At 42.7% G+C, this 13807-nt stretch overlaps 1 protein-coding gene across 1 annotated transcript; it reads right to left on the bottom strand.

Moving 5' to 3' along the window:
* Window positions 1-1021: 1021 nt before the first annotated feature.
* Defb135 (defensin beta 135) lies at window positions 1022-3381 on the bottom strand. The gene is made up of 3 exons (XM_005075276.4): window positions 3138-3381; window positions 1813-1984; window positions 1022-1271 (listed from the first exon to the last, which is right to left on the bottom strand). Exons 1-2 carry the CDS (start codon window positions 3280-3282, stop codon window positions 1815-1817), a joined length of 315 nt encoding a protein of 104 aa, XP_005075333.2. The 5' UTR covers window positions 3283-3381; the 3' UTR covers window positions 1022-1271; window positions 1813-1814.
* Window positions 3382-13807: the final 10426 nt, after the last annotated feature.

Raw genomic sequence — 13807 nt, 5'->3', positions numbered from 1 at the left:
GTGGGTGAAGAAAATCAAAAGTCCACCGTTCCTCTTAGAACCACAGAGAATGAGACAAGAAGAAAGCACAATTTTAAACAGAAGCCAGTGAGCACTCCCCGTGGCTTGTCCTCAGGCTCAGCACAGAAAGAATGGACAAGATAACCAACTCCCACCTTCTTCCTGGAAGTGATTTGTCTGCTCACTCCCAGACAATGCTTGCAGATGAGGCTCTTAACTGGCCTGGATGTGATTACTGGCAAGGCATTTCATTAGTAAACATCCTGCGCCAGAATTTTATTGAAGGGATTAAAACAATCACACAGCACCAAAACAGAGATTTCATGGCTGAATAATATAATAACTGAGTTGAAATCTTCAGGGAGGGGGTTTAACATCAGACAAGGCCATGCAGGAGACATGTCCCTGACAATCAACCAGTCTGAAAATAGAAAAGGAAAAAGAATGTAAAAATGTAGAGATGAGTTAGGAGATATATCTACAGGACAGACAAGTTGATACTGTTCTGAGAAGAGTCGGAAAGCTTATACAGGAAAAAATTTCAAGTTCTTTCTAATTTTTTTTTATTTGAAAAGCATATGTGAACCTCATGCCTAAGAACCTAAGTATGCAAAGCAAGAGTTGACAGATCTGAAAGGAGAAGTTGATGGCAACGCAATATTAGTAAAATGCCTTAAGTGCCCCACTTTTCAGGATGGATAGAAAATCCAGAAGCCAAGTATGGAGGCTCAGGCCTGTAATGCAGTCCCAGGGAAGTAGAGGCTGCGGGAATGAACTCAAGGCTTCATGCATACAAGGAAAGCACTCTGTAAAGGGAGCTACACCTTCACCCAGCAGAAACATCTAAATGGTGTAGCCACACTAAGCAATAGAAAATCCCTGTGGTATTATAAACTGCAACACACTCAGTACTACAATTTAGGTATTTTCCAGGTGACTTTTATTTTCGTGTTTTCTATATTAAAGCTTGAATAAACACTTCATGAATAAGGATACACAGGTAAGTGTTCTAACTCCCAGCTGTACTCCAGTCACAAACAAGGAATCTGACCAATCGGTAAACATTTATTAGTCATAGGTGAAATACAATTCAGTTACTATACATCTTTAGTGTGCATACTCCCGAGAGGGGCTGGGGTAGAAAACACCAGCTGGAATCCAAAATAAGAAGTGACCACACAAGTGAGAACATAAATCAGTATAATTAGAAAGACAGCGGTGAGATTTCTGGGTCTGCGGCTACACGTGGATCTACTAAAACAGAATTTGACCTATAAAAAAAGGAAGAAAGAAACATTTGTCACGACACTATTTGTAAAAAGTCCAAAACTGGAAACTATAGATACAATCATTTGGCTACACAAGAATAGTCACAGGTATGTTTCTCCAAGGCAATACTACACACCATTGAGAGGGATGAGTACAGTCACATGATACAACGGAATAGATTCACAAAAGCATTTCAGAGCAGAAACCACACCTGAGGAAGGACCCTGGATCTGATCTAGTTTGGTTGTAGAGCCCTTGTGTAGCAGGACTGAGACCCTGGGCTCTGTCTGCAGCCCCACAAAAGTGTTTTAAAGAAGTAACTATTGGATAATTCCATGAGTGCTGGGACCTTGCCCTTTAGAAGGGCAAGGGGTAACGAGAGAAAATGATAGTGGCAAAGAATTTAGCTTAAAGTATTTCCTGAAGAAAGGCAAGTAAGAAACAGCCCGTGGAAACACTAACAGCCTAAAGCTATCATTTTAAATGTGCAACTGCATATCTCAGAATCCCCAGCGAAGCCAGTGGGACAGCCCCGATACTTACAATTACTTCACAAAAAGAGTGGGCATGTCCTTTGGGCTTATACAGCACAGAAAATTAGTACCACAAAGAATGTTATAAATTTCATCATCTGTACACTTTTCCCTGCAAACGCCTTTTAATAGCCAGCATGTATCGAAAATACGTCTTATGTAAATATTCAGTCCACTTCTAGCTGCAAAGAGGAAAAAAAGTTAATGGGCAGTTATTGTCCTCCAGTGTCATGGATAAATTAGACTTCATACATTTTAATAAGAAACTCTACCTAATCAAATATATCCATCACATCTATGGCTCCACAGAAATGGCTTGACGTACCTATGACCTATACCTAAATCTAGCAATGTTAACACCTAGGTACCCCTGGAAGTCAAAGAGTATGGATGGGAGGAAGGGTGTTAGTTCATAGGAATGGGAGCTGCCCAGGTAAGCCGTGGTTTCTTTACTAGCTAGCAGCCTAGAACCATGGACCGGGCTTTGATCTGCCAAAAGAGTCAGGTGTGTGTAAATAACCAATAGTGTGTGACCAAATGCTGCTGGCAAGCAAACTTGCCTGCTGTGTACTCACTAGCCCTGAAGCACTCCTCTGGGGCCAGAGGAGTTGGGAGGAGATACCTTGCAGTGCCCAGAGACTCTGCCACACACAAGAGCAGCAACTGTCTCAGTGTGTTCCCTGGTACCTGTCTTTCAAACATTTCACACTTAGCCTGAAGTGGCAGCTTTTGAATATGAAGGTTTAAGGTGGGAGGTTTAAGGTTAAGGAATTTTCTGAACCGCCCCGGCAAAACCACAAGCCCCAACTTCTTACATTACTCCCTTTTGTCCAGAGCACAGAGTCTGGCTACTCATTCTGATGCCCCCATGGGATCACACTGTGCTACAAAGTAATTTAATAGCAGGCTGGCAAATAGCACAGGTTTTAGATTCTTCTCACTGTAACATATGTCTTGACTTCTAAATAAATGAAAAAGTGAATCCACAGCCAGCCATGGGGGCGAGCTCCCCAAGAGTCCCACTTCCACCCATGTTCTATCTGTGCTCCAAGAAGCTCATCACTGCACTCTGCCCCATTTCTGCCAACATCGGGTCAGCCTGCCTACAAGCTTCACGGAGGCTGGAGACCCAAATGCACAATCAGCGTCTTCTCTGGAGACAGCTGCCTCTTGTTAGAGTCCTTGGCACCGCCTCTTCATTCCTTGCAACTACCCACACCATTTATCTCTGCCCATAGCCCTCCCTGTTTCTACCTCTGTTCTCTCAGCACTGCCTTTGTCTCCGTCTTATAAAACCTCACACGGTAATCCCATAAGAAAAGGAATTCATTTTACCTGGTGGAACATAGGAGAGTAAGACAAAGACCACAAGGATCAGCTGCAGGCTCCTCATGACCAGACCAGCGAGTGAAGAGTCAGCTGAGAGGCAAGGCAGAGTCACTGTATGTGTAGCTTTTGAGACATGAAGATCTATCTGCATGGCTAGTGAACCTTTTAGAACAAGCACATCTGCTTGCTCTACTGAGCAGCCCAATGAATGCAAGATCTGACTTCGAATACAACATCTCTTCACTGACAAATGCTTGCTGTCTGCCACTTCTGAGCCACCAACCCAATTTACACTGCTGCTTCAGAGCTACCAACCCAATCGCTACTGGGATTCTGTGTAGATGTCTTTGTATTTTCAGAGTACACCCATTTAACAAATGCTTATTGTATTTACAAAGCTGTAAGTCTCATGTCACTGGCAGTGTTGGGAATGGTTATTTTCACTCTTACACATTCAAAACTCAGGTGGAAATTGTCCCCTTTTGAAAAGCAAGTCCTCTGAATTGTTACTGAACTAAAGAGCTTTACCGAGTTCACGTAAACCATCAATGGTAGCAGCACAATGTTCTAACTGACTCCTGTGTGTGGAAGTTGAAGACTGATTCTAGCTTGACTGCAAGCATTTTGGAAAATAAGAGCTTCCCCAAAGAGTTCAAGATAACTCCACAGTACCACCAACACGATTCCAGAGAACACTGAGACATGACCTCCTACTGAGCATGGCCATGTGCTTAGACATGTGCTGGGCATTGTGAGGTAGGAAGTGAGATAAAAATCATTTCCTTGAGAGCTGAGGGTCAACAGGGCTTAGCAGCTTCTGAGGTGTGTTTACAAAGGCTGTATGGTGTCGGTATGAAGACCAATAACCACTTAAGAAGTAAATCTGAGCACTGCTCTATACTCTACACGCCAGCTTTTGAGCTTTTAATAGGGCGCTTCATTGGGCTAAACAACAGTATTCTCACCCGTAGAGCAGGTTGTCCATCCTTGGTCTATCTACCTGTCCCAGAGACTTTTGAGAGCAAACGAAATAATTTTCATGAAAAATCCTTGTGAAGTGTACATTTAAGGGAACAAACTAAGCAATAGTGGAGAGACTACCTTAAATGCCCATCCCTAATAATGACCTTATATGCTGTCCTAGAACCTTCATCCAGTGACTGATGGAAGCAGAGGCAAACAACTACAGCTAAACACTGAACTGAACTCCTGGAAACCAGTGACAGAGAGAGAGGAGTGATGAGCAAATTGGTAAAGAATGGGCTGGAGAAACCAGCAGAGACAGCTGACCTGAGCAAAGGGAAGCTCTTGGACCCCAGACCGACAGCTGGGAGGCCAGCATGGGACTGATCCAGACCCCCTGAATGTGGGAGTCAATGAAGAGACCTGGGCAACCTATGGGGCACTGGGCAGTAGATCAGTATTTATCCCTGGCATACAAATGGACTTCGTGTGTCCATAACACAAAGAGGGATGCTCTCCCAGCTTGGACTCTTGGGGAATGGCCTGGACCCTGCCCTGAATGAAATGATAGACTCTGGATATCCCCTATGTGGAAGGGAGTGGGGACAGGGTGGGAGGCTGGGGGGGATGATGTGAGGGTGAGGGAGCAGGGGAGGGAGAGGGAGCTGGGATTGACATATGAAGCAAGCTTTTTTCTTTAAAAATGTAATAAAAATAGTAGAAAAAAAGAGTTGTCATGATAATGGTGTCTCTTCACAGCAATAGAAACCCTAACTAAGGTATCCACCTTAGTTAGATGACAGTTAGCTAGCTGATAGATAGATAGACTGACCACCCAACCATTTCATTGAGCTCTTACTTTCTTTTCTATTTCTTTTTTCCTTTGGTTTTTCAAGACAGGGTTTCTCTGTAGTTTTGGAGCCTGTCCTGGAACTCGCTCTGTAAACCAGGCTGGCCTTGAACTCATAGGGATCTTTCCAAGTGCTGGGACTAAAGGCATATATCACCACTGCCCAGCAGGCTCTTATTTTCAGACTTCATGAGTCTTATAACATGACATGGGTTCATATCTGTGAAAGACTCATGAAAGATTTACAGCACAGAAAATCAGCAAATAATGAGTAGAAGACATGAGTTCAGAGGAACCTAAGGGTTCCCCATCACATGATCACAATGCTATGAGGGACACTCCTAAAGAACATGTTCCATCCAGAAGCACAGCCAGATTTGCTCACCCACGGTCCATGAGGTTTCTGACCTTTTCTCCTCCAACAAATCACCTTTGCCTCCATTTCAACCTGCCCACTGTGCCCTCCAGAATCCCAACTCCACTGGACATATTCCTTTGAGCCTTCCAGCTCTGAGTCAGTGAAATTCTGGGTTCTCTGCGGACACTGTTCCTGAACAGCCTTTACTGTTTGGAAGTGATTCACCTTTGGGGGCATCACAAGCCATGGGGCAGGCAAGTAGCTTCTTTTGACTTCTAAGCCTCCCTGCCCCTTCCACAACAGTACCTTCTGGAAACTGGTACCCCCTTTCCTTCTCCCTGCTCACACTGAGTACATCATTACATCTTACCATTTTACCTCCAACATGTAGTTCACACCCATAAACTCTTCTACAGCTCCACTGCTGCCCCTCAATCCCCTCAAGTCATCGCCATCTGTCACTAAACTAAGTGACCTTCTACCTGGTCTCACGCATCATGCTTAGATAATTACCATCCATCCTCCATTCAATAATTGAAATAGCCTTTATGGAATCAAAACCTGACCATGAATTTGCCTGATTAAAGCCCTTCAGCGGTTCCATAGTGAGATCTATTAGCACAGACAACTAATGTGTGCTGTCCTGATTTGCTTTCTGTTGCTATGATAAAACACCATGACCAAAAGCAACTTGAGGAATAATGCATCCATTTGGCTTGTACATCTCAATCACAGTCCATCACTGAAGGTGCTAAGGCAGGCAGGCAGGAACTCAAACAGAGACCAGCAAGGAAAGCTTCTCATGGGCTTGTTCTCCATGGCTTGTTTGGTTTGATTTCTTGTACCCCCTAGGACCATCTGCCCAGGGATAGTACTTCCCACAGTAGGCTGGGTCCTTCCGCATCAGTCATCAATCAATAAGATGCCCCATAGGCCATAGTTTCCTCTCTCAGATGACTCTAACTTCTGTCAAGTTGACAAAAAAAAATCATCCTAACAAACACATGTACTAATAATTAACATAGTTTTCAAAAGCCTTCTGGGGTAGAGACTAGTACAAATGTACATATACAGAAATGTCCTAATGGAACCATTGACTCCATAATTAATACATGCTAGTAAGGACTAAGTAAAATTTCCAAAATGTTGGTCATAGTGAGTATGTATGTACCAGCCATGTTTTTTTTCTTTCTTATTGTTGTTGTATTTTTTTATTTTCTACTATCTCACAAATCACATTTTTATTGCATTCTAAATATTGTATATAGGATGGCAAGATGGCTCAGATGGGTAAACGTGCTTACCGCGAAGCTGAGGACCTGAGTTTGAACCTTGAATCCCATGGTGGAAAGAGAAAACTGATGCCCACCAGTTGTCCTCTGCCTTCCATACGCCGGCCATTGCATGGGTGTGCTCACACCCAGACACTCACACACACAAAGATAACAAAATACTTTTAAATCTAAATACTATGCACAGAAGAAGAGTGGACAAAAGAATGTTATTTGGAATTTGATTTTGTTAATTTCTGACTTCTGGTTTAGTGGGAAAGGTATGACTGAGGTACGGCTGGGCCAGTGGAAAGGTGTTCAAGAGAATTCCAGTATTATCTTGTTGTTTTCAGTCATTTTTGTTTGGGATTTTTTGGGTTGTTTTTATGTCATCTTCCTTCGCTTATCACAGTGACTTAGATTCTAGTTGCCATGAAAAGGGGAAGCGATGTCTTTTTCTCTCTATCTAGCAATTGTCTTCCAATTTCTCAACCAAACTTGAAGATGGAATCTGAGAGCCTGGGAGGCAAACTTCAGGAGTAAGCAATTGATTCCTTCTTCTAACTGTTCCAGAATCCTGCACAGATGTCTAACCATCAACTGATTTCCTCTTTAATACCAGGCTTATGTCCATCTGGAATTTGACTTACCAGGGCAATTTTTTTGGTTTCTCTGTGTAGCCCTGGCTGTCTTAGAACTTGCTCTGGAGGAGGCTGGCCTTGAAACCAGAAATCTGTCTACTTCTGCCTCCCAAGTGCTGGGATTAAAGGCGAGTGCCACCACTGCTTAGCTGTCCAGGGCTTTTTTACACTTCCTGTCCTTGGTCAATCCATAGAAAACCGATTTTTATTTTGCTTATTTTATTGTCACTAAAATTCAGTGATTTTTTTCTCTAACTAGATGGCTTATAGGCTCTTCTTTATTAGAGATGGTTTCTGACTTAAAATAGTTTGGCTTATAAGTTTTTAAGTTTTACAACAGTGTGAAAGTGGTATGAAAATTTGCTGCAGGTTTTTAAATTTTTTATCTTCTCCAAGGACTATATGGTACAATACTCTCAGTATGCTGGGTAACAGCTGCAGGCTGCAGCTCCCAGCTAAGCCACACAATCACAAGACAGACTACCTATATTTGACATTATAATCTCTTACTAGGCTATGTATATTAAATGCATCTTTAACTTACAGTATTTTCTACTTACGATGATTTTGTTAAGATATAAGTCCACCTCAAGTTGATTGTTAAGATATAAGTCCACCTCAAGTTGAGGGGCATCCGTAGAAAGACCATCCTTAGAAAGATTAGCAATGTTTGACTTCCCTGTTTCCACACAGAATGTTCTAGGCTTCTAAATGGTGACTTGAATGGGAAGAATCGGAAAGCTTTGATTTGAGAGTTCGACCCCACCCCCTTGCTTTGTGTTTTTCACCTAGTCAGAATGGCTAAGCCTTCCTGAGCCTAAATTTAATATGCTGACCCGCAGGAGCATTTGTGTTAGGCAGAAGAATGTTCGTTAGCAGTTCACTTAGCCTAGTAGGCGAGCAAGCATGAGCACCCGGAAGCATGAAAAGCACGGCTATATTCCTTGCTTGATCCATAGCAAGGATGTTTCTGCCAGCCAGAGGAAGCGTAAGTGGGGGAGGCTTCCTGGAACAGTCCCTCCCCCCACACCCCTTCCCCCGCGCCCTCCCCCCACACCCCTTCCCCCGCGCCCTCCCCCCACACCCCTTCCCCCGCGCCCTCCCCCGTGGATGAAACAGTTGGTGTGGCTACATTAGAGAAGGATGCATGGGGATGGAATACAAAGGACTGAGCGCCAACATGGTCTTCATCAGCTCCACTGCTTTTCTGATCCAAAAGATGCTATCTCCATCCTTCACAGCTGAAAAAATGGGTGGCCCTTCAGGGCAAGAGTACACTTGAAACTAACATCACCCCACCAGTCCCTTCTGCCAGGGGGATTAGAGCGTTAAGTAACTGAAGGAATAAACAAACACCCCTTGTGAGCCTGAATTCTAACACCTTCTGTCACCTCCATGTGGCACATCACATTGACTGGAAGCTCATTATTTTGAGTAATCCATTGGTGTGAAAACAATATAAAGTAATCTTATAGTGATGCCGTGTGGTTGTGGGGGCTATTAAACAATATTCTTTATCTAACAGACCAGGGAGATGGGTGGATCGCTGGGGGAGAGCTCTCACTCTGCAAACGTGATGACCTGAGCTCAGATCCTCAAAGCCCATACAAAAACCCAGTGTTACGCCATGTACCTCCAATCGCAGCAGAGACAGGCGAAGTCCCTGGACACCCAGAGGCCAGCTGGCCTGGAGTATGCAGCACAGTGGAAAAGCAAGAGCTATTCTGCCTCTCAACATACACTGTGGTATGTGCACACTTACACCCCCTTCACACACATACATGCACACCTGTACATACAAAATATTTAAGAATGTCTATGTAACTGTAAGAAATAGTAAGATTGCAAGAAGGGTAGCTAGTTTTGTTATTATTATTATTATTAATTGGTGACAGTCAGCAACCAGTATTTTGATTACTTATGCAATTTAGAAAAATTGTAGCCTTCCATAGATATGGGATGGAGAAATAAAACATCTACAAGGAGAATGAGGGCTCCTTAGTAATTGTTGCTGCTTCCTATGACAGCCTCCTTCTTTTATCTTTGTGCTCTGAGGTGGCATGACTGACAGTGTGGGACACTTGAACCTCCTCCCCCTTGACACACTCACATATCCTCGTATTCATGTTCCCACCACCAGCATCTCTTAAACCATCCTTCGGCAAGTACTAATAATTCTGACCCAGTTACTTCATGAAATGCTTGAGAAATAAGGATCAGCATTCCTAATTGCACAGCAGGTTAAATTTTAACCAGAGGAAAGTGGAGCAGTGTGATTGTAGCTTCCTACTGTGATACAGTGTTAGCACATAGTAGGATCACAACTATGGCTGTTAGTGTGTGGAGTTAAATGCTGGGTTAAATTTTTGTCAAACTCCTGAAATTTGCACTTAAATTTTTTCTTTTCTTTCTTTCTTCCTTCCTTCCTTTCTTTTTAATTATTTTGTTTTGTTTTCAAGATGGCTTTCTCTTTGTACCCCTGGCTGTCCTGGAACTCTCTATGCCATTACTCCCAGATTTGGTCTTAGATTCTTGGTCTTTAAAATCAATGGTTGAATTTATTGTCTTCTCTTAAGTAACCCTGAGCTCTGGCCAATGTCAAGCCAGTCCCTGAAGCCCACCCTCCAGGTCCTCTGCAGACCCAAGGATCCAAACTGACCCCCATGGATCCATTTCAGAAGTCTATTTTAACAGACCGAGGCTCTAGATATGACTCTACAGATCCAGGCCCCAAAGCAGCACACCTGATGACTCAGACACCAGGCCTGCCTATGTGACATCTCCAAGGCCAAGTGTGCCGACATGACATGCCAGCTATCTGGTGGAGCCTTCTCACAGACAGAACTACTGTTCAAAGACAAGGATAAGTGCCACTTCACAAGTTCAGATACTAACATAATGCAACACAACATACATGATAAACCAAAAAGGCAAAACATCACACACACACGCACACACACACACACACACACACATTTCCCTGCTAACCTCAGGGAAATGGAGATTTATCAGCTTCTCTGCAATAAAACCCAATAAATTGTTCTTTGAAAGCTCATTGAGTCTGGAGAAAATATAGCAAAACAATTCAAAGAAATTGGGAAAATAAAGGAATAGAATAAGCAAAGCTAGAATTTTAACAGAGATTACAATTGTTTTGAAACAATAGAAATTGTGGCACTAAAAGGACCCAATGAGTGGAATAAAACTGATACAGCAAGCATTAGCAGCAGAGCCGGAAGCAGAGGCACCTGTAATCAAAGACGAGCCATTCAGAAACACAGCATCAGGGAGAACAAAGAAAACTCACCCAGTAAATGGTTATATATTTGCTTTCGTCAGAGAACAATGTTATTTCCTGATCCACCCTGTTACTAACTTAAATCACTCCTCCATGACTCCATGGCTTGGGACTAACTGTATATTAAAGAACTGCCCTAATTTCTTAAACTAGAAATGGCCACTGTGTATCCAAATACAGAACTTCATCAAAGAACTTCATAAAACACTTAGGATGAGCAAAAATAGTTTCTGTATGCAATGACAGTCAGGCTGCTATTTGGGTTGGAGGGGGAGGCAGGGGCACACTCATGCAGTTCTCCTGGGGGCCAGAGGACTATATCTGTAGTCTTCCACTTTCCCTCTCCCTCCACCATTGTTTTTGAGACAAGGTCTCTCACTGAACCCACAGCTCATGAATTAGCTAGATTGACTGAGTAGAGGAACTACCAAGGTCTTCCCATCTCCACCTCCTCAAACTGGGAAGTTGCTATTCTTCTATAAGAAGATGTTACATAGAAGATGCTTTAAATAAGTTTCATCATAACCACAAAGATTAGGTGTCTGGGACAAACAGAAAACACAAGCAGAAAGAAATCAAGACATACTACCACTACCAACAACAAGCAAATAAATAAATATTAAAAAACAAATCAACAGACCACAAAGGGAGGCCATAAAGAAGGAAAAAAGGAACTACAAAGTATTCAGAAAATAATTAACAAAATGTAATGGTTTTCTCCAAAATTCATAAAGTTCTTGGATCAGATTTCCTTCTTTTTTCCTATATTCATTTAGCTGCACTGACTTCCTGCTGTGTATAATAATTTGCTTAGAGCATCATTGGGATCTAGCATGGAACAAATCATGGAAATGCCCCAAATGAGAGTGCTGTAAACAGGAGTCTTATCTCTGTCTCTCACTTGAAGGAGACTTAGAAGGAAGTTGAAACGACTGCCATATGAACTGAGAAAACATCCTGGGCAAACCATCCGTATTCCACAGCACTTTGTGATTAGCAAACTATTAGAGCCAGTGAGGAGCCCTCCTGTCTTGAAGACAATACAGGGTGTGAAAATGCACTCTGGCCACCAGATAATCCTCAGAATTAACTAGACCACTACAAAGATCAGGGTAAGAGATGCACGCTTCAGGACTGTATCAGTTTTGAGGACCATTGCCAGGAAAGTGGGTTGGGAAGCAATGGAGAGGGGAATAGCAGGGTACAAGTGATCCAATCAAGAGAAATGGAAAAGGGGGACTCTTTAGGGAGAAGGAGGGAAGTAAATAAAGGCTATGCTGGTCTTTTTTTTTTAAAGCATCCTCTACACCTTTGCCAGTAAAATTATGTGCACAAAAATCTCCATGTTTCTATCTGCCAAGAGCTGTTACATAGTCACCTTCTACAACCAGATAACAGAAGAATACATAAATCCTTCGATGAATCTTTCTCAACGGAAGTTGGTATGGTAATTTTATAAACCAATCCTATAGAGATGGATTATGCTAATATAATCCTTGACGTGCTTTAAGGAAGCTAAAAAAATGAAAAGTCAGACTCTGGATTAAGGCAAATAACATAACATGTCCCTCAGAACCCAGACACTTTTCTCCAGATGTTGGTATCTAGAGCCATCTCTACATGCCTTAACTTGGGTGTTACCACTGTTCTTATAAACAGTTCCATAGGACCGGAGCCCTTCTATGTAAAAAGACCCTACAGATGTGTTGCCCTGAAATCCTATGGACTTCTGAAAAACCCTCTAGTTCTGTAAATTCCAGCCTCTCCCTAAGCACATCCTGCATAGAAGTGCTCAGGAGACATAAACAGACCAGAAACAAACCTCTCCACTTCTCCCAGAATGCACTCTGTCTACATCTGTGGAAATTTCACTGTAGTCTACTATACTTGGCTCTATTGGTCTCAGCAGCCTCACCTGTAACAATATTCCATATACAAATAAATGCATGTTCATACCCAATACTCTTGTGCTGTGTTCGGGTGAATTTGTTGAGTATTCTTGGGGTCACCCCTTCCTGGACTTTCTAGAATATTCCCTTCTACTTACTCTTATAGATTTTGCTCTGGGCTTCAGAAATCCCCCCTTCTTCCTAAATGTAATATGTTGCCCTATGATATTTCATAAAAAATTATCATAGGTCTTATCTAACTACATTAAAGTTATAGCCTTGGGAACAGCAGGATGGCTCAGTGGATAAAAGTGCTTGCTGTCAAGCCAGGTGATGTGAGTTTGATCTCAAGAACCCACATTGGTAGAATGAGCTAGCTGACTTTTGAAAATGGTTCTTTGACCTCCACATGACATTGTGGCATGTGCAAGTGGGCTACTGTACCCAAGCATGTGCATGAGAGCATGTGTACACGCACGCACACACACACACACAAACACACTCACAAATAAATAAAAGGATAACTTTGTAAGTCTCCTCCAGTCATGTTACTGGAAGGGAATGTTTTTACATCTCTGGAAATGCAGGTAATGAACCATAGAGTGGCCCAAACACAACCGCACTGAACTGAACTGAATCTCCCACTCTCTAGAACACTCTCTTTCATCTGCTCTACTGGCTTTTCCTTCTCACACATCCATAATGAACCTCATCCTTTTAAGTTTTTCCACATTGTCTCTGTGTCTCATTTACTGCAGAAACCGAGTCTGAGAAGAATGGGCCAGGGGTTCATGCAGTCGTATAAGGAAGGCTGACAACTCAAGCCAGATTCGTGTCATGCGCTGTGGAGCTGCTCTTCTCTGCAGGCCCTCATCATTCCCAGAAACCCAAGGAATAAGCATAGCTTTGCTTGATACACTTGTGCTAGGAACTCTGAGAACCAGGAATATGTTTAAAAAAATTCAGGGTATAGTGCCCTGTGGACAACTGGCAGGAGCCAAGCAAAGCAGCAATGAGCCCTGGGGACTTCTGGGCAGCTATCCCAGGATGTGAGGACATCAATCCCTGAAAGCAAGTGCCAGGAGCTTTCTTCTCTTATCAAAGGAAATAATGGTTTCGCCTGATTACACAGTTCCTTAAGGCAGCTATGTTTTCTGATCACTTGGGACAACCAGATCTTACAACCTTTACTGAACTTGTCCAGATACAAGAAGTGATTGATTGATGATTGATTGATGGATGCCTTGTGTCTGAGTCATATTTAGTGTGGTCAGCCAGATTCTTCAGCTTGGGTGTTTGGTCTGAAGTCACCTCTCATCAAGGATCCTGAAACTGTACTCTCAACCAAGCCTTTTGAAAATATATTTTGATTTATTCTTTGAGAATTTCATGCATGTCCAAATGCA

Source organism: Mesocricetus auratus, unplaced genomic scaffold, assembly GCF_017639785.1.
Source record: "Mesocricetus auratus isolate SY011 unplaced genomic scaffold, BCM_Maur_2.0 Super-Scaffold_100707, whole genome shotgun sequence".
Lineage (NCBI taxonomy): Eukaryota > Metazoa > Chordata > Mammalia > Rodentia > Cricetidae > Mesocricetus > Mesocricetus auratus.
Note: the sequence above shows the minus strand (reverse complement) of the source record. Positions and strands in the feature narration are given on the sequence as shown.